This window comes from Aricia agestis, chromosome Z, assembly GCF_905147365.1.
Source record: "Aricia agestis chromosome Z, ilAriAges1.1, whole genome shotgun sequence".
In the NCBI taxonomy this organism is placed as follows: Eukaryota; Metazoa; Arthropoda; class Insecta; order Lepidoptera; family Lycaenidae; genus Aricia; species Aricia agestis.
Genome location: NC_056428.1, coordinates 27776687 through 27799426, shown reverse-complemented (window position 1 = coordinate 27799426; position 22740 = coordinate 27776687). Strand labels below are relative to the sequence as shown.

At 33.8% G+C, this 22740-nt stretch overlaps 1 protein-coding gene across 3 annotated transcripts in view; it reads right to left on the bottom strand.

The window, feature by feature from the left end:
• Positions 1–22740, bottom strand: part of LOC121739394 (calcium-binding mitochondrial carrier protein SCaMC-2) — a 62549-nt gene that overhangs the window by 6000 nt on the left and 33809 nt on the right. Inside the window, exon 1 of one of the 3 annotated variants that reach the window (XM_042131845.1) lies at positions 8691–8963. The exons of the other annotated variants lie outside the window; for them this stretch is intronic. Coding sequence (XP_041987779.1) covers positions 8691–8777 — 87 coding nt within the window. The 5' untranslated portion in view covers positions 8778–8963. Of the gene's footprint in view, positions 1–8690; positions 8964–22740 lie in introns of those variants that run through there. 3 annotated transcript variants of the gene reach the window in all.

The window sequence follows — 22740 nt, the reverse complement described above, 5'->3', positions numbered from 1 at the left end:
TCACAAAAAATTTGCTTGACAGTGATAAAAAAAATTGTTCTTCGACTCCCGTACTTTAATTAGCCTTTCGTCACATTTTTTTATTATATATATATATAGTTGGGACAAATGTTTTGTATTGGTTCATTAATAATATATGTAATATTCAGTTACTATATTTAGGTTATTTTCTAGATTAAGGCACAAAGAGACTGTATGTCTCTCTGTATGAAATTCTCTACAGATAGGAGGCATAAATACAAAAAAAGCTGCAAAATGTCCACACAGCAACAAGAAACGAGAGACTGAATTGAATCTTCTTGATTATAGGAAAAGCACAAGAAGCGAATCTGTCATCGAAGAAATGTTGGCTCGATTTTTGAAAATTAAAAGATATAAGTACACCAATCTCCAAAATTATTCTACCAAATGCTCGAAATACACAATTTCAAATATATATTAAACAGAAATAATCCGCCAAGTGCGAGTCGGACTCGCGCACGAAAATTTTTTTTTATTATTATTATTATTATTTATTAAAGTACACATCTAATTAAGGCGTTTGTGAAAATTTCAAATGCCTAAATGTTGCCATTATAATATTGATATCGAGCGAAAAAGACCGTAAAAATCACGTTTGTTGTATGGGAATTGGGAGCCCCCTTAAATATTAATTTAATTTTGTTTTCAGCATTTGTTGTTATAGCGGAAACAGATATACACAATCTGTAAAAATTTCAGAAGTCTAGCTATAGCGGTTCTTGAGATACAGCCTGGAGACAGACAGACGGACAGACAACGAAGTCTTAGTAATAGGGTCCCGTTTTTACCCTTTGGGTACGGAACCCTAAAAACCAACAAAGGCCCTATAAATTGATAAGTTGATGAATAATAGGTGTATAGAAAAAGTGTACCGAATAATTGATATGAAGCCGTCGACCATTGGTGTCAAGGGTTTCATTTCAAGGTCACAATTTCGTCAAGACTCGACTACGATAACTACGTTCGGTTAGAAGGTTACCAACTAACCTTAGATATTTCCTTTCTATGATTATAGGTCCATACTGAGAAGGCACTCAATTGATAAAGATATCAATAATTAGTACTCGTATGCAGTTGCATAAAATGACTACATCCTGCGAGAGTCGAGAGTAAAATGGTCACATTTAGCAATTCCTCTCAATCAATTCAGCAAATCAATTGTCAAAACTGTCAAATGTCAAATCAGTACAAAAATACAGAAATGAATTGCAAGCAGAGTTGCATTTTGCGATTTTAGAAAAATGAATCATATTATGATTCATATCATGATTCTTCAAAGCGACCATTTTAGCCCCGCTGTGGTGTTTAGAGCAACGCATCTGATAGTGGTTATAAGTTATAACTTTCCTAACGATTATTAGCGCGTTGAAATATGTTTTCGAGCAATTCAAACTGAAGATGTAATTTTTTGGTTAGGTACAAGAGTGTTGGGGACTGGACGCCACATAACTTTTTTATCTACTCATTAAGAGTTATCTAATGGTGTATAATTTATCTTTATTGAGACTATACAATGTGTCCCGACACCGGTGTCCGATCCTTTAATGTCAACCAAAGTTTAAGAAAAAAATTGTGTATTTTTTAATTAATGGCTTTTTGTGAAAAATCTAGCACATTAAACTGTTTTTTTTGTCTTAAAAAGATAGAGGAGGTTTTTATCCTAAATAAATTCTTTACTTCAATGCTCTAAGTCAGATAGTTTAGAAGTTATAACGAAATTTTTTTCAAAATTTGGAGACAAAAAAATCGAACTCATGATTTATGGCATATTTTAGTGACAAATTGCCTTTCAAATATATTATTTTTCTAATTTTTGAAAAAAAATATTCTCTGGCTTCATACTAATCTGACCTATACTTCATAGGAAAATCGTTATAACTTCTAAACTATCTGACTTATCTGACCTATACTTCATAGGAAAATCGTTATAACTTCTAAACTATCTGACTTAGAGCATTGAAGTAAAGAATTTATTTAAGATAAAAACCTCCTCTATTTTTTTAAAACAAAAAAGAACCAGTTCAATGTGCTAGATTTTTCACAAAAAGCCATTAATTAAAAAATACACATTTTTTTTTCTTTAACTTTGGTTTTTCTTTGTTTAATTCCACGAAATTTAATACAACCTGTGTAAGCGTAGTCCACAAGTTTAGCTATCAAATGAGACCTTTTTTATCTTCATAGGATATTTACATAAGGAAGTACTGGTCAGATTAGTGTGAAAGCCCGAGAAAAACTAAAATGGCTGCCATTTTACAACCGTGAGAGAGAGAAATAATTTGAGGGCCAATTTGTCGATAAAATATGCCATAGATCATGACATTAAAAGATCGGACACCGGTGTCGGGACACATTGTATATAGTCTCAAGCCAGTTGGTATATCAAAACGCCCATCATCCTTTAAGGCTTTGGGTTTAGATGTACGCATCAATTAAAAACATTCGTTTGTTAAACAATTCGGGTATGTTTTTTTTTATTGTTCTGTGGTGAAAAAAACATTATGACGTCACACGCGCTCGGGTTAGTGCCGGAGCTGTCGGCGTGTCTTCCAATTTTTATTTATAAATAACTTTTGAATTATTGCGAAAAAAAATAAAACAAAAATGTTTTGTTATAAAACTTAAGTATAAGTATATGATCTTTCCATTTATCAAAAAAAAATTGTCTTGTTGAAATACCCAATTGGTATAGGCCAAAAGATTTTATGACAAGTTCATACATACTATAATACGAAAAGACTTTTCCCCAACCTACTAGTTAGACCTTTTAGACCACAACAAGCTTAAATAAAAATCAAGATCAAATGAAATAAGTACTCAACCATAAAAACCACACTCTCACCATGTTTTGGCAACTAAAATTAAATTAATTTATGATGTAAACCTACAAAGCTACAGCTGATATACAAAGGCACAAATATTACCAGCCAAATTGAATTATCACTAGTCTAGTGTTTATATGAAGTATAATACTTTGACCTGCTATTACGTTGATAAGGTTACTTTAGGTTAAAAAATTATCGCTAACTGAAACCGCTTCGTATCATCGACCTCTCGATTCGTTTGACTCTTTTAAAATATGTGATTTTAGTCCACCGAAATGTTACATTTGCTTTGCAATTAGTAGAGGACGCAATTTTATTTTAGGGATATGTTGGGGGGGTCAATAGAAGCTTAACCTCAAGTTTGTGGGGTCGCCACCCTTGTCCCCTGGCAGCCATCTTGAAAAAAAGAGTGACAACACTATTTTCGCGACATCTCGGAAACTACACGTCTTACAAAAAAATTGTAAGAACATAAATTGTTGCAAATTATTTTGCCTACAAATATGATTATATAATTTTTTACCCTAAATTAAAAATTTAAAAAGTTATAAGCAAAAAATTTGAGATTTTTTTACAAACGTTTATTATCGCTCTTTAAATTTAAGCATCTTTTGAGAAAATGATCCCTCAATCCCGATCTCATGAAATTAATTTTCTGCAGATTCAAAGGAAACTGTGGAAGCATGTGTGGCTGCAGAAAAGCAGGCCTGAAATGATCTACAGAATAGTAAGAATACACTGTAGAGCATTGTATGCCTGCTTTTCTGCCCATGATGGGTTGCCCCTGCGCATCAAAAAAAGGGCCCGCTTTTCTGCAGCCACACATGATTTCACAGTTTCCTTTGCATCCGCAGAAAATTAATTTCATGAGATCGGGGGGGATTAGGGGATCTTCTTCTCAAAAGATCATCTACTAGGTTGGCCTAAGGTAATTTTTTTGTAAAATGTATTAAACAAAGTTAAAGAGCGATGATAAACCTTATAAAAAAACTAAACCTTATAAAAAAACTAACTTTTTTGCTTTTAACTTTTTAAATTCTTAATTTAGGGTAAAAAGTTACATAAACATAATTGTAGGAAAAATAATTTGCAAAAAATTATGTTCTTACAACATTTTTAAGACGTATAGTTTCCGAGATATTACGAAAACAGTGTTGTGACCACTTTTTTCAAGATGGCGCCACAAGGGTGGCGACCTCACAAACTTGAGGTTAAGCTTCTATTGACCCCCCCAACATATAACAAACATAAAATTGCGTCCTCTAATAAATGCAATATTCGGTGCTTAAATTGTAGATAACATTTCAATAGACTATTTTTTAATTGTGAATCGATTAAGCGGTCAATGTCATGTGACTTAATTTAACTAGCCTTGGATGTGGTAAAAACACCGTCGTCTAAATTAATATATGGTAGGAAAAGATTTGCATTGAAGTGGCTCCAAAATCACTCCAAATATCAGGACAATGTTGTGACACAATATTCCCATCGGAACGACAAAGCTAATAAGTCTACGAAATTCGAAGAGACAGACAGACAAGACCTTATAATATTTAGTGACGCTAAAAGTGTAAAAGTCAATGAGCAGACAAAGACTACATTGGACGAGTTATCTGCTGAGTAAATATTTTTTGAAGGGCTACAACGCTGATAACAATTTTTCATTTGTTAATATTAGCAAACGAGCATTTCAAACATATGACTTTTACGTTGTACCACAGAATACATATTAGTAGGTACAAGTAGTTGTACTCTACCCGTGTTATACATTATACATACGTCACTCAATTACTGCGATTTACGATCATGATAAACATACAACAGATAACAATACAATACGTACCGTCTAGTTTTTATTATTCGTAGGTACCGTCATATACTTTTGAACTTTATTGCTAACAGTATTTAGCAATTGAGTTTAAAAGTTTCTTCAAAAATTATTTAAAAAACAAAATTTTCATAATGTAATGAAGGAGGCAGACGGTTCCGTAGGAATTGCCTTTATCTTTTATCAAGTTTGAATAATCCTTAATTTTCTTCCGCCTTGATTACAATTACGTTGCACAAATCCTAGATATATTCATTACGCATTCTGAATTGTTACTAGCATCGATATGTATTATTTCGCAAACGACAGTTATTTTCCATTCTAACTATTTTATGTTTATATCAGATTATCCGGATTTGAAAGAAGTTATTTAAACGACGAGACGATATAACTTTATTCAGTTATATCGTCTTCATTCTTACTTGTATTTAATATTCTATTGAATACAAGTAAGAATGTGTTAAGGAAGATTTTTCACGAGACTACGTCGTACCGTGAGATGGGATGTCGTATGTATGATGCCATACTTTTTATTTTGGCTTCACTAAATGCGGTCACACAAAGTCTCCCGGAGCACGTTTTGATCTAATTTTTGTAATGGTGAAACGCTACGTCTTTTATCCGTAATAAACGTCTTCAATTTACGAAGCACATAATTCTATACGTAGAACTTGTTATAATGATTAGAAAAATTTTAACTCTATATTAACATCGCTGTTTATAAGAAAATTGTCAAATAGTTATATAACTTTGAAGAACTGTGAAAAAAGTGAACTCAATAACTAAAAATTTAAACAAGCACAAACCCAAACAAAAATACCAAACAACTCAAACAGAATGCAGTAGCTCCAATATCCAGAAAAATAAGATAACAATGTAGAATATATAGGTGACGGAGAGGATGAAGGCTTAAAAACGTTTCTGGGAACTAGAATTAAAACACTGATTAGAAGAAATGAAAATTCTTCTGACTTATACGATGAACAATATGAAACGGGAAGGTTTGTAGTGAAGCTAGCCTTCAAGGAAAAAAAATATATTTACAATTTAAGAGAAGCTGCCAAGAAAGAAATGGCGCACCGGGAGCAAGATTCCTAATGGATCCGCGTAAGGACATTTTGAGAGAATAATATAGAAAGTCAAAACTCCACCATCTACGGAACCGCCACCGAACGAGAGACGCTGCATGCCCATTGGCGTTGCGGAAGAATATATTTTACATGAACGCAGAGCGAACAGCTGTTGAATGCTTATCGCACTTCTGCGGTAATGGAGTAAAAGTGAGGAAAGTTACTGTATTATCAAGCTCTTAAGAGTTCATATCTAGATCATACCGGATAGATAACTTAAGTGTTTCTAATATACAATTAATTTCCAGAGAATACACAGCGGTAAATCATCTAAATCACACGTGAAAGACTTAAAACCGGGTCTTGCTGGTATTTCCCCGTATCGTTAACATATCGTATAAGAATATCGTGTTCGTGATTCAAGCGTGACACATCGCGGTACGTCATGGCTCGTCATCACTGTACAGTCGCAGACGATACCACCTTATTTCAGTAGTAATAAGGTCGTTATACTGCGAATGTCAAAGTATGCCAGTCGGATATTGGCTCGCAACTGGCCGATATTTAACTGTGAATAGACAGAATAGAATCCAATTCTGTTTAATTTAATGTTATATTGATTAGGTAGATTAGGTATTGCAACTTTTAGGTATGTCACAGGATTTTTCATAAAACATTGAAAGGGTCTAAAGTCTAAACTCTAAATTAACGCAGAATTAACAAGAAACGAACATAAAGAAAATCATGCCAGTAAAAGGATTAACGCGAATCAAGGGAAAAAGCAAAAAAAGCGACTGGGACTCCACCGTTTTTGTAGAGCGCTTTTTTCACATCCAAAGACGAAATAGTATCGTCAGTTTTCCTACGATTTTACTAGCGCGTGCATCAGAGGCGTCTCATGTATTGTAAACAGCTGTTGTGTTACATAAACGATTATTTACCTATTAACATGATTAACATCACAATTTCCTGTTAAATTAAGTATACTACATATTATATGCCGTATGCGATTCTTTCTTTGCCCGATATTTTCTGGCTTAAAAAGTTAACGGTATAATAAGAATGAAGCGGAATTAATAAAACTAGAGATCGCCCAATGGTCGAAATTCGACCTTAAATTTAATTATCTTCTTTTTTTGGGTCCTCGTTTAAAGTATTAACTATTTCAGATTTAATAAAAAAAACAACAATCCATTTTCAATTCACTTAAAATAAATAAATAAAAAAAAAAAAGATTTCAACCATAAACAAAGGAGTATAATTCGTGTGTTTAGGCTTGACAATCAAAATCTCCCAGTGTGTGTATGTTGCAGTGTGTGTAATGTTTTATTTGTTAAAAGAATGTATGGTAAAAGCATAATTTTAAAAACAATTTCAGCTCGATGCACTCCTTCACCATATAAACTATAATTGTGCAAAATTTCAATCACCTATGTTTCCGCATTTTTCGTCAAAAGGGATCCAAAGTTTTTCGCTCGCGTATTAATGTATAGATTACAGGATAATATAACTATAGTAATTGTTATCTACTTTTTTCGTAATTCCCATGGAGAAGTAAAGATTGTTTAAAAGATATTACAATCTATATAGATTATCTATATCTATAGATAGTTTTACTGTTCCAGTAATTTGACATGATAATATTTGCACTACATGTCAATTTGTGACGTCATATTATGTCGTTGTGTCTGATGTGGTATCAGACAAGCTGTTTGTATAACCTAATTGATAAACAATTATGTAGCTCTTAGTCTTGAATATAGACTTGAATATAGTCTTGAATAAGATTGATGAGTTAACAGAAATTAATGCTTAAAATTAAATACTTATCAGTAACGTTAAAATATACAAATAATACTTAACAGTAACGTTAAAATAATCTAAAATATAATAAGTTCTGGTAAAAGGACGACGCGGAATCATCGCCAAGTTAGTTTTATCTCGATAAATATACATTAAAAAATCCGCCAGGTCAGTGGCTGAATGATAGAATATTATAATGTGTTAAAATATTAACTAAGTTTAGTGCACAGTTATGGCAATATGTATATGAAAAATTCGTGAAAAATTAGATGCATCTCTGTGATTTTTTTCTATCGACAAAATTTTACGATTCAAATTCTTGGAAATATAATGTAGTACCTATGTTTAGATTTTTAGAAAATGAAACAATTCGGGGATTATTTTCAAGTATAAAAATGAAATATATACTTAATCGACAATCTTGGGTTAGTCGCCCAATTTAATGTTATTTTTTTTACCAGCTTCATTTTTTAAAAACGTTTTATCGCATAGAGTAATGTTAATGTCATTTTGAAATTCGCTTTGCAGACTTTCAGTAGTCAGTCATACACTAATATTTAATGTAATATTCAAATTAGAGAAACTATGACGTCTCAGATTAATGTATGTGAAAGTTTCATTATGACATTGGAATGTCAAAAATTCATACTTTCGCACTGCGTGCCATAGCCATGTGAGAATTCGCGCTATTAAGTGAGGTTATTGGTAGAGCGCAAGTGTGTAAAGTAGTAAAATCACTGGTGTATTTAATGTGTATAACGTAAAATTGACGTCATAGGCGTCAGAATGTGGGAGACTGAAATTCGATTAACCTACAAACTATGAAATACTTCGTCGTTCGTAAAAATATGCTAGATATATGTCCCTTCGCAACAGCCGATTAGTAGAGATAAAATAAGCGTGATAAAAAATAGCCAGATGGCAGTGTTCCTTAACCTCAATTTCGAATTATATTAAAATAAAAGGAACGTCTACTTTTAATCGACTAAAGGAATTACCGAACTTATATTTGAAAGCCAAGGTTACACCAACGCAAAATTAATGAGCACACTTCATTAACATAATATGGTCGGGGTATAAATTAAAAGGAAGATACACAAAAATATCTAGACTTTGAAACAATGTCCTATAAATTAAATTTACCTTTGCCAAACACCGACGGAGAATGTACAGGAAATCCTCGAAGACATCGCCAGTCGAGACAGTCGCCTCTTCCAATTCCAGAGACATAATTAATTTAAATACTCGCTAATTATAATTTAAGATCACAGACAGATTACTTCTTTGGAACTATAAAATCAGATCGCTTAATACTTTAAATAGTCGAGTGTGTTCGTAGCGCGACATTAGACGCGTATGGTGTCACTAACGTGTACGCTCACACTGGCCGACGACTGTCGAGTTTCGTCACTCGCACGAGAAACCGCTAAGCGACGGTTGTAAGCGGCGGAGACAAGCCCTACTATCGTACAATTCTAGAAACACGGGCGACTAACGATACGTTAAGTCGACTTATTTAAAAAAACTTTTCGTATTGATATATCGAGACGACAGCGAGGAGCAGACTGTTGGTTGGGGTATCAGCATTAGGGTCAAACCTCAAGTTCAATAAGGCAGGGGCTCGTCACATGAAAATTTAGATAAATTGCCAGTTGATATAATAATAATAATATTACGAGTGTATAGTTTATACTTTATCGCATAATAAAGTGTACCTAGAGATGAGCCTTACACATTTTAATATCTAATGAAAATTTACAGCAGTAGAATCCTATTAACAGGTTAAGTAACTTGTAGGATCTGCAGAGAAGGAAGGAAGTGTGACAGCAAAAGATAGAGTCATGAGAAATGCAGGAAGGACTAATACGAAGCGGAAGCTAAATTGACATTGAATTACTTGCTTATTCAGAATCATTATTTATTGTTCAGATACAATACAACACAACAACTAGTACAAAGAGAATGTTTCTAGCCAATGCATCAGAATAAAATTCGGATTATTTTGATTAAATATACAAGTTATATAAAAAGACATTAAACACATAAAATCAATCGAGCCTTATTGAGTTTGTACTTAAGCTAAGTGTAACGATTTTGTATGTTGCCTGTAAAAAACATACCAATAAGGTTGTATATTATGTGATTTTTTCTATACTGGCTGGGACGCCAAAACTGTTTTTGTTTTTTTTTTTTAACTTTGACATTTTGCTTCTGATTTTCTTCTGCTACGACTAGACGAATTTGGGAAAACTAAAATTATTTCTCTACTTTTTCAGTTAATGAATAATAATATTATTACTATCCCCACTTGGGGATCGCCGCGATGGCCATCACCGCTACGGGTGAATTTCTACATGTTCATATCTTTTTTTTTTTCTTTTTTTTTTATGAAATAAGGGGGCAAACGAGCAAACGGGTCACCTGATGGAAAGCAACTTTCGTCGCCAATGGACACTCGCAGCATCAGAAGAGCTGCAGGTGCGTTGCCGGCCTTTTAAGAAGGGAATAGGGTAATAACTAATAGGGGAGGGTAGGGATGGGAAGGGTGTAGGGGACGGTAGGGAAGGGAATAGGGTAGGGGATTGGGCCTCCGGTAAACTCACTCACTCGGCGAAACACAGCGCTAGCGCTGTTTCACGCCGGTTTTCTGTGAGAACGTGGTATTTCTCCGGTCGAGCCGGCCCATTCGTGCCGAAGCATGGCTCTCCCACGTATATATATCTCCGGGCTCTGCGGTCATTGGGAGAGCTACCTTACCTGCCTGCGTCCTTCCTACATCCTACCCGAATCCTACCTGCCTGCGTCCTTCCTACATCCTACTCGAATTCTTTCTGCCTGCGTCCTGCCTTTCTGCAACCTAACCATCTACCTTCCGGGACTCCTCCGCCTGCACTCCAGCCTCCAGGAAAGTAAAGTACCATTGGTACAACAAGGTAAGTACATTTGTTCTGAACGACCGAACCACGATGCTTCCTAAATTCTAATTTTAATTTAATTGTAATATATTTTTAAGTTACTAACTAATACTTTTATTTAACACCTACTACAAGTGTTACATAATAATTAAAGTCTACACCCTTATAGAGATCGAATTACCATATTTATAGATTTACAATAATAATATATTTACCACCATTTTTTTCTATAATTATTATTGTCATTATAATGCGCACGCTAAACGGTAATTCTGCATTACATGCATTACGTGCTGTAATGCACGAATTATCGTGTATTGCAGTGAATGATGCGAATTACATGCAAACTACGTGCTGTACAACGTGCTGTACATTGAATGACAACTTCTTTAATTTTTCAGCACGACATGAGTGACGTGCTGTAATTCACGCATGATCGTTTATTGTAGTGAATGACGCGAATGACATGCAAACTACGTGCTGTACATTGATTTACAAGTGATTTAATTTTTCGTCATGCAATAATACAGCGGATCGCGCGATCGGTATGTCATCGGCATGCCCATGGGACAACTCAGTTCCAGGGTGGTGCTCCCGAACACTTAAAAAAAATATGCGTTTCTTTGAACAGGGCATACAAACTGTTAATGTGCGCAAAATTAATAAATCAAATAATATATTTTGCCATAATATAATATTTTATTGCTAATAAATAACTTTTGGACGAATATAGGCTGATATGATGATGAAATAACTTTTTCAATTTAATTTATACAAAAAACGTCGGTAAGTATTTACAAGAACGTATCGTGATCTCCGTGGTCCAGTGGTTTAGCGTGGTCGTGGGTTTGATTCTCGCGTTGGAAACAATATTTTATTTCCAAGATTGGTTAGGACAATGCAGGCTGATCACCTAATCGTCTGACAAGTAATGATCCATGCGTCGGATGGGCATGTAAAAAGTCGGCCCTGCGCCTGATCTTTCGCCAGTCGTGTCGTTCTTTCGGCCCACTGGGCTAGGAGAGTAAAAGGAATAGAGAGTATACCTACTCTTGTGTACTGTGCACACATTTGAGCACTATAAAATTACTCCTGTGGGATGGTCTCAATGAAACCGGCCACCGTCACCGAAACCGGTGTGGGAAACCGGAAATATTTGTACAATAATTTATTCAAGGTGCAATGAATAAGATTATCATCATAAAAAAACTTGAGAGGTGTCAAGGGACACCCGGATGGAACGAAGGTCCAGTTTACATGTTATACTAGTTACTTTAAAAAATATAGCAAAAATGCTAAATAGTTGTAAGCCGTGCGGTAGTGCTTGTTTCTCTCCCCCTCTCTGGCATTGAACAGTGCGGTGAAGCGACGTCTATTTTTGAGTGTAGGGGAACTGCATGCAAAACGGACCATGCAGGCAAAACGGAACGGTCAAATTACTTGAAACCTACTAGGGCCATCTATTTGCTAGGTAACGCTACTAATTACTCGGGCCCTTCCCGTTCTCGGTCATTGCCGGCGAAACTGTCATACGGAACAGCGGATTTTTATTGCGGTTAAATATTTTTTTCACATTTTGATGTAAAAAACACAATTTTTGACCAGTCCGCACTTTTGTTGTAATTAATATTTTCTATTTAATGATATGACACAGTGTTCTGCATGATTTTAACTTTAATATAGTATTTAAAGAATGAAAGGGGTAAAACGGTTAACTTCAAAATGTGACATTTATTCATGAAAACCTAAAAACAAAAAAGACGGGTGCAGTGCATGATTTGTCTCCTCTAGGCACATTGTAGTTTAGTTGTACACAACATTTATTTGTAAAAGGTATTCCCCAAATGACATATGCATTGGGACCATTTTGCCCTTTACCGTGATCCATTTTACCTTCACACGCAGGCAAAATGGCCTGTGTGATTAATAGGAATTGTAGAGTGATTAATAATAAAGATATTCTATAAAAAATTTAATAGTAAAGCTATATTTGTTGATGTAAGACGAGTTTTGCCTTAAATATACAATTTTGCCTTCAGTTCCCCTATACAGGTTTTTATTACTTACATAAGAAATAATACCTATCTAAGCCCGGGTGTCCTTTGACACCTCTCAAGTTTTTTTTTGTTTTTTTTCCGTTATTATGGTGTGTGAAATATTTTAGTGAAATTATACATTTATTCGAGCTAATTTTTTTTTTAATTTTTGGCAGTTTAGAGTTTAGACTGAAATGTTTCTTAAAATGTTTAACCTATACTTGGTACTACTAATATATATTCTGTGCCTAAACATAAATTAAAAAAATATATACTTATCGGATATAATAGGTATGTGTTTTTTTTCTTCTGTTCTGAATTTCGAAATTCAATAATAGAACAGAGAAGGAGATCATTTTCCGAGCTCCACGCGGTAACTTGTTTTCGCATTTCTTTTATTTAATTTTTAAGTTTATTAATTTACGTTTTAGTTTTATTGTTCAATAAAGTGTTTTGATATGTAACTTCTTTCAATACATATCTGTATCTATCTAATATCACAGCTAATATATAAAAATAAGTCGGGGTTTCCTTCCTGACGCTATAACTCCAGAACGCACGAACCGATTTCCACGATTTTGCATTCGTTGGAAAGGTCTCGGGCTCCGTGAGGTTTATAAAACAAAAAAAAAACAGAAAAACTTCAAGAGAAAAGCAGGAAAACTGGGTAAACAGGCAAAACAACATTTGCCGGGACAGCTAGTACTTATTATAAAACAAAGTCGCTTTTTTTCCCTCATGTCCCTTTGTTCCCTTTAATCTTTAAAACTACGCAACGGATTTTGATGATTTTCTCAGTGTTAGATAGCCCATTTATCGAGGAAAGCTATAGGCTATATTTTATCACGCTAAGACTAATAGGAGCGAAGAAATAGATGAAAATGTGGAAAAATATTTGAAAGGGCTAACTTGAACGCGCTAATCTCAGGAACTACTGGTCCGATTTGAAAAATTCTTTCAGTGTTAGATAGTCCATTTATTGAGGAAGTCTATAGGCTATATTTTATCACGCTAAGACTAATAGAAGAATGCGGAAAAAACGGAGGAAATAATTTGAAAGGGCTTATCTCGCGAACTACTGCGGCAATTTTTATGTTATTTGGCACAGATAAGAAGTAGCCCACGTGAAGGCTATCGATTTTAATCAGTTTTTTAGTGGCTATTTATTTTATACCTACCCGTGCGACGCCGGGGCGGGTCGCTAGTTTTAATTAACTTGTTAATAACACGAGTGTGTTTATTATGACAAAAGCCCCGCCACCCGTGTACAGACACCAGCACTAAATTTTAATTATTATTTTTAATAGTTTATAACATAAATTATAATAATTAGTTTTTAATAGTTTATAATATAAATTAAAAACTATTGAGAACAATTAAATTTTTGTATATTTTTTTAATGAAATAAGGGGGCAAACGAGCAAACGGGTCACCTGATGGAAAGAAACCATATCGTTCAATTTTTGAGCAGTATAGGGTTGGGGATGATACTCTAGTGCGAAGGAGTCACAATAGATCCTCATGGGTCGCAGTGACGTCAGGGCTACAGAGACCTGCCTGCTCGATGCCCCTAGGACCGCGGCGCCCGTGTGCACCGCACACGTTGCACCTATGGGAAAGACGCCCCTGAGGGGGGGGGGGTAGGGATGGGAAGGGAAGGGAATAGGGTAAGGGATTGGGCCTCCGGTAAACTCACTCACTCGGCGAAACACAGCGCAAGCGCTGTTTCATGCCGGTTTTCTGTGAGAACGTGGTATTTCTCCGGTCGAGCCGGCCCATTCGTGCCGAAGCATGGCTCTCCCAGGTTTTTTTTTTAGTTTAGTAAATAACATTATTATTACACTCTTGAATTATCCTCCTGAATTATCATGCTGCATGATGAAAAATGAGCGTTCATCATGCAGCATGTAATTCACGTAAATGAATGGTCATGCTGAATTACCGTGTACGGGGTACTTAACATTTTTCTAGTTTCCTCTTGGAAACTTGTACACAAGTTTAATGCGTTATTAATTATTACTCCTTAGGTATAATTGATATTTGACCAGCATTAAAAACATTGTCGTATCTAAATTAAAACATTTTTTTTTGTAAAACACGTGCAAACGTAAACTAAAAAAGGCACGTGCCGTTAAAATTGGAACTCTCAATAATTTTGAAATATATTGTTTAGAATAAAAATGTGTATATCAGCAACAATAATGAAATTTAAAAAAGAAACCAAAATGTATATGATAAATATATGTATAATATATAAAAGGCAAAGCTGATTAACTCACAGGCCAAACCATTGGTACTTGAAAGTCGCACATGGGTTTCCCATGATACTGCATTTATACATTCGCGTTCACTATTCGCCTCGTCATTTGACGAAACATCCCGCGACAGCATTCGTATACGAATGCTATCGCGAACTACCGTTCACACATTCGTGGGGTGATTCATTTTGACATTCGCGCACGAACTTGGAGGACGTGTTCATATTATGATAGCGATGTTGAATGAGAAATATGAAATTTATGATAGCGATATTTTAGGTCCCAAATGAGCTCATCCTTTTTGTAAAATTATAGGAATTCTAAAATTCGCCCTTCACTCCACTCTATTTTTATTACATAATAATAATAATAATACTAAATACTTAATAATAAAAAATCTTTATGAAATATATTTCCTTATTATATTAGCCCGCCAAACTGCATAGCAGTTTATCGGCGAGCTACGCGCTCATAAATACTATATTAAAACTAACAAATATAATAATATACTTTACTAACTACAAAATCTTTTTGTATGTATAATGTATAATAAGTTATAAGTAAGTATCTTAAATTATGACTTATAAGTTTACACAATAGTAAGAAAAGAAACGACTGTAATAACTAATAACATTGTACTATAACATAATAATAATAACATGATAACATTTTTAATATACACTGTACTAAAAATAGGCTTATTTTCAGTACAGTGTACAGTCAAATATTATGCATGTTCGGCTTTGTACTGTACGTTCTGTAGGTTCGGACGCTAGCTGTCAACTGAATACAGGCGAATGTGTAAACAGTAAGTTCATATTCGCTATTCGTGCCCTTTGATTCGCGCCCGAAAAACCGCTCTCAACGCGAATGCCACGAATAGCGAGGCGAAGTGCGAGGCGAATAGCGAGCGCACTGTTTACACATTCGTGTTCGTCATTCACCTCGTGATTCGCCTCGCTATTCGTGCGAATGTATAAATGCGGTATAATAATAATCATATCTCTAAAAAGTCATGTATAAAGATGACGCTGTTGATTACCCTGTTGATTTTATAAATCCTTTTAATCCGCCTAGTCTTCCATATCATAAAATCCTTTGGCGTATGAACACTCCAAAACTTTGCAATGGTACTAGACTGCAAGTCAAAGCATTGTATTGTAATTTGTAACATAGTAGAAGCCTATATTATGTCAACTGAACCTGCCGAAGGAGAATTGATGAAAAAGAACATTTACGACGGAATAATCAAAACTGATAGTATAAGTGAGACTGGTTCAAACAAATTGACATCAACTTCTGGTAGCTTTAAACTCCAGGTAATGATGTGTTACATTAGTAACACAAGGATAAAACCAAAATTCAGTAGGAGTTTTGGCCTAATGAGGAGTTATAATTTAAGTCTACGCCCTTAATAATTATTGTGATCTACACAATGTTTTGTGTAGATCACAATAATAATTATTGCATGTCTTATTTTTTTTTCAATTGTTTCGTACTTCAGTTCTATGTGGTGTTTCGCAAGGCTCACTGTTATCATCTCTTCTGTCCATATTTTTTATAAATAAAATTATATAAGTCAACTGTGATTTACTTGTGGTATTGTCTCTACTTAGTCCTATGCAAAACATACGTCTACAACATTAAATATAAATATATGCTTAACATACATTTTATTAAACACTGTATAACAGTTACCCTCTAGAGTCTAGAGTATTAAGCGCCTTACATAAACATTAAACGCCCTTGGATCGGAAAATCACAATAATAAAGATTGAAAGGTGAGCTGAAAAAGTGATTTTTGTTATTGCTTTCACACTCCTTGTTTAAGAGTCGATGCAAACTAGCGACCATTTACTGCGACTAAAGAAGACTACAATGCATGATTTAGTATCTATTACTGAAACACTTCGTACTCATTTATAAAATCATGTATTTATAGCTAAAAAATAACAACCGAAAAGCTATGAAAAATTAATGATTACATACGGAATTTTTAAACATACGTGATTTTTGGATATTGCTTAATTAAATATTGTACATTGTTTAAGTGCTTATCATGAAACGAATAAATTAATAATATTTTAAAGCTAGATGACGTCCGCAAATCCGTTGCACCTAAATTTGTTTATCGCGTCGGAACCGTACTTTTTTCCGGAGCAAAAATATATCTCTATCCTTATTTAAAATAAATATGTATAAAATAAATCTATTACAAAGTAAATCTGTATCCTTTCCCGGCACTCAAAGTATCTCCATACCCAATTCAGCTAAATAAAAAAAGAGGTGAGGTAACAGACAGACAGACATACTTTCGCACATTTATAATATTAGAAAGTCTGGATATTCACGATCATTGGTCGCCGGTTAGTACGGGGCCTAGTAATCTCGCAAGTGCCGCACGTGTAGGTTAAAGATAGCCCCTCGGTAAACTATCTGAACACGCCTCCATCTATCTAATGTACTCGATGGCCGATATCAAGTCCAAAGTATTGTTCTGTGACCTATACGTTTCCACAGTTGTTTGTAGCGCGAGACGGTGGGCTTTTTGTTCTATTAGAGGAAAATTTTGTGTCTCAATTGTTATGAGTCTAGCTAGCTAGCTCTTGTCTTACACCCTTAATAAAATGGGTATTTTTAAGTAACGAAATGTATCTCCTGAAAAGTCTTTATGCACGTTAATGACCAACTTTAAATCGCACCAACAAAATTATATTTTACGTTTCTTGGCGATAATTTTTTTTATGATACTTGATTGAATTAATCAATTGTTTTTGTAGTAAGTAGAATATTCCAGGTATTCACCTGGAACATTCTAAACTAATAACACTATGATTCTAGTTTAAATGTAAAAAGCGAAAAGCGACGCTAGATTGGTTACTAGCAAGATCAGGTTGAATATCTCGGCCAAAGTTGTACTTGACATTTAGTCGAGAAACTTGTATTTCGTATCTTTAGTTGCTATGCCAACACAATACAATCAATTTCGCGGATAAAAATAAAAGCTCTATTTTCTTAAATGTTTGCAATGCATGTAGGTACTACTTATGTCAATTATATAAACTAGTGGTAGCCCAGTGGTCGAAATTCGATCACGGGCGCATTAGGCGGCCAGGCCAGGCAGTTATTGAAAATATTATAACAAGTTTGAACATTATCTATGTTTTATTGTCAAACAATAATTGACTATAATTATTATTGATATAAAAATAAAATAAAATAAATAATTAAGGCACACACAAATAACACATTTTTTTATCTATATATAGTACGGAACTCTTCGTGGTTACTTTCTTCCTTCTAACAAGTTGTAAAAAAAATTTATAAAAAATAAAAAGTAATAAAATGCATAATATATTTATTTTTTATTCTTATAATATACAAACAAAAAAAGCTATGTGTTAAAATAAAAATTGAGCGAAAAATAATTTTTCAAAATATGCAGAATATTTCGATAAATTAATTAAGTATACTAAACTTCCCTATAAACAATATTTTTTGTGAAAACTCTTTCGTCGTGTGCTAAATGGCCTTGAGCATTATATTCAGAAATATAAAATCTCAAATCATCGAACGACGGAACTCTACTTGCTGCGACATACAATTACCCGTGTGTAAAAACTGGACGATTCAAAAAAAATCCCAATTTTTTCAAAAGTTTGTCCTTGGAACTTATTTATTGTCATCGCAAATGCAGGTATTACAGGAAATTCTGTTCTTTGAATGCTAAATGGTAAAATAGTTCCGGAGTATGTTAAATTTATACGTGGAATCAAAATTACATTAACTAATGCTTCCTTTATGATATTTATGTTTCTGATCAGCAAAACTATGCAATTCACTTTCAATACTAACTTATACGGTGGTAAACCACTAATCGTTAAAGAATTTAAAAACTCTATCGGACAGTTATTAATGGCATTTTCGTCATCAGTAATAATTTTATCATAGCTGTGATACGTTCGCTGTTCTCCAGGAATTTGATTAAGTATATCGGTATTAATCGAACTACAATCATCATTTGTAGCCTTTGTAGGTACTAAAATAACGGAGTTCAAAATTCTTTCTGAGAGTATATTTTCGGCAATATAACCATACACCTCATTAATAATATTATTTTTATCACCTATTAATTGTTGAGTTATTTCGATAACATTCTCACGAAACTCAGAAAATTGTGTGGCTTCATCATTTCAATTTTTTTAAATTCTACATAATCTATTTCATTTGGTAAGACTATTTTGAGTTAATGAAATGAAAAAAATTTATGAAAATAAATAAATTCATGCCAACTTGTAACACCATTTTCATTTAAAGTTCCACGTCATCCATATGGAACAGCAGGCAAAATTTGACGAAAATCACCGCAAGTATCGTTTTTTATGTTTATTATTTTCATCGCATAGATCTCGCAATAACCTGTCTATGATTTTTAAAACTTGTAGAGGACACATAAAAAATGCATAGAAACTTCATCAATTATTATCAGTGATGATGAGTTTATATAATGACCGTAACTAATATTCGTAGTAATATTTGCAACAGATTTTATTTAAAACAGGTATAGGTAATTGAAACAAGTGCAAAGTCCTACCTTCAAGTAATAAAGTTGAAGCTATGCCACTGAATGCAGTTGCAAGACAACGAAGATAAAGTGAATTAAATTTGTGAGTAATTGCTGTTAGAGTGAATGTTTTGCCACAACCTGCATGAGCAGTTTAACAAAAAACATTTGATGGAGAATCATGATAATATAAAATTTTACGAATTACTTGATCGATAAAATTATGCTGTTAAGTATTCGCGGTTTCATAACACTCACAAAACAGCAATTCTTGTTCTATTATATCAATAGTATTTGCTTCGTCTATGATTTGCAAATATGTCGGAACTGGTAAACCAAGTATGTGACATGACAAATTATGAGCATTTAAAATATCATCAATTTCTAATAGAGCTCTATTGAAGGATTCTTTTTCGTTGTAGAGTCTTAGAAAATCTTCGCCGAGATATACTTTAAACTCATTGGGCGAAGCCCGCCCAGACGAAAAAATAAAACACATTAATAGACATTTAATTTTCTTTATCTCCATGATAGTGGAAATGAAACTCTTTACAGTTTTAAAATTAGATGTTTGAATTTTCCGGAATATTTCTTAATATATTTTGGATGTTGTCATGACTGGGTAATGGTATTGGTTTTAAATTAATTGTGGGAGTTTCTGTCGTTTAATGAGTTTAATGAGTAATTGTATGAGTCACTGTTGCTGGAGATTGATGGGCCTTCATAATTTTATTATAAATATATTTTTTATTTTGAATGGAATTCTTAATGTAACCACTAGCCACTGTATCAGATCTCCAACCACCGTGTTGCTTTGAAGCTCCGGAATCAGTTAACAACGTTGTTGACGTACGCCGAAAACTCTGACCGGTATATTTCTCGGGATCAGGTAAATTCAAGTAAGTTGCTATTTTTTAGGGATTTTTTCGAATGAGTTCTTCCCCATGACTTGACGGACGCTTTGACCCTTTTGCATTTGCATTTGTAAGAAAAACCTATCGGTATTTGGGTTCTCAGGTCGCAGAGCTAGTTTATACTGCAGAAATTTCTCCGTTTTTGTTTTTAGAATCGTCACAATCAGCTGATTATCAGTATCTTCGATATGTTGCACTCTTAATAATTCTGAAAATTCTCCGCCTCGTATTGCTCCAGCGATACCAAAAATTGCGACAACCTGGAATATATTTTTTATAAGTATTTGTAGAGAAATGTATATAACAGTATATATATGCGCAACAGTAAATTATAAAAGTAGGACTATATTTAATTAATTACTTATTTTTTTAAATTACAATGAACTATTGATTAAAATATTATTTATTGATTTTTAAGTGTAGATTCTTATTTTGGAATGTTAAAATTATTAATAATAAAATACTTCCGGTCTTAATACTAAAATGAAAAGGTGTCATTTAAGTTTTCTTGATTTATACATTTTAATTATAATTTTTAAATGCTATTGCATTAAAAACATGATTTAAATTATTTTTATTACTTTTTATAATTGTTTGTTTAAAAAATTACAATATTTACAACAATTGAAAATAACACTATTTGTTGTTTAGCTTAAATAATAAAAATAATTAAGTTTACTAATTTGATGTAATAATTACAACTCAAAACATTTGTCTCTTTAAAATTGCATTATTTTGTAAACAAGTTCAAACCCTATAAAACCTGCTGCACAACACTCAATCAGTTCTGTTTGATTTGAGCTGTTGTGCAGTAAGGATCAAATAATAGTGCTGTTACGCTAAATTTTAAGAAGAAATTTGTGAGTTGTGTTAAGAATAGTTGGAATAAAAGTGTTTTTGAATTTAAAAAGAAGAGTTTTACTTAGTGAGTGCTTTTCTACTTATATCAGCATGAGTTCTGAATTTGATAATAATTTGGATAAAGAAAGTGATGTCAGCAATGCTGACATCACACATTTTAAAAACAATACTGGAGTTCTTCATTCGTCATCAAGAAATTTGTGAGTTGTGTTAAGAATAGTTGGAATAAAAGTGTTTTTGAATTTAAAAAGAAGAGTTTTACTTAGTGAGTGCTTTTCTACTTATATCAGCATGAGTCTGAATTTGATAATAATTAGGATAAAGAAAGTACATTTTAAAAACAATACTGGAGTTCTTCCTTCGTCATCAGAAGTGGGATCGCAAACAAGCTCGATTCAAACCACTTCCTCATCAGATCGTTCAGCTCCTGAACAACTGGAATCAACTGAAATACAGCAATCCTCTGTAGTTGCCCAAGTAATAGCTGATGAACCTGTGCGAAATATTCAACATGTAGTGCAGATGGATGGGATTCCACCACAATTCGTTATGCAAATGATGGAAATGATGCAGAAAATGTCGGAACGTTTATGTACTGCTCCGAGTGAATCAAAAATTAAGGTCAGTCAAACGAAGGTAAATAGACATCTATTTACCTTCGTTTGATCCAGATACTTATGTGGGAGTACGTGAGTGGTGTCAACATATTGACTAAGCCATTGTTGCATATAAATTAAATGATTTTGATGTACGCATGAAAGTTTGTAGTTTATTGAAAGGACACGCAAAAATGTGGGCCGATTATTGAATGGTAGCCACAAACAATTGGGAGCAGCTGCGCAAAAACCTCATTACAACTTTTGAACCAGAGATTAGATATTCCCGTGATATCATCATGTTTAGGGAACATGTTTATGACTCTACTAAGGATATCGCAGAATTTTTGTCACGTGCATGGATTCTTTAGAAAAGAATCACCAAAGAAAAACTTGGAGATGAACATGCTGTGGAAGCTGTCATTGGATGTATCAACGATGAACGTTTGCGTATTGAATTATTGAATGCAAGGGCATCTACAGTTCCTGAACTGATTTCCATTGCATCATCTATACGTAAGAAACGTTCTCACCCCAATTCAAGTTCGGCAATTCAGAATAAACGCCCACGATTTTCAGACCATACACAATCAACTTCAAGCTGTCGCATTTGCAAGAAAACAAATCATTCTACTAATGATTGCCGATTTAAACAACCGGATAACAAACCTGAAAACGCTGATAAAACTATCAAAACACCAACACTAATTTGTACTTTTTGCAAGAAACCAGGACACAATTATGATACATGCTTTAAGCGTGAACGATCATTAACTTCTAATGTTAACTGTGTAGTCGGCAATAAACTTGCTCCTATTACTATCAAAATAGGAGAAAAGTTATTACAGGCTATTTTTGACAGCGGGGCGGAACGTTCCGTTATAAGGGAGTCGATTGCCACAACGCTACCCGGACAAAGGATTTCAGCCGTGAATTACCTTAAGGGAATTGTTTAGTTTCCTGCATTGTCTTTAACTAAAATTATGGCCCTGTGTACCATAAATACTATTAGTGTTGAATTGGAGTTTTTTATTCTTCTCGACTATGAA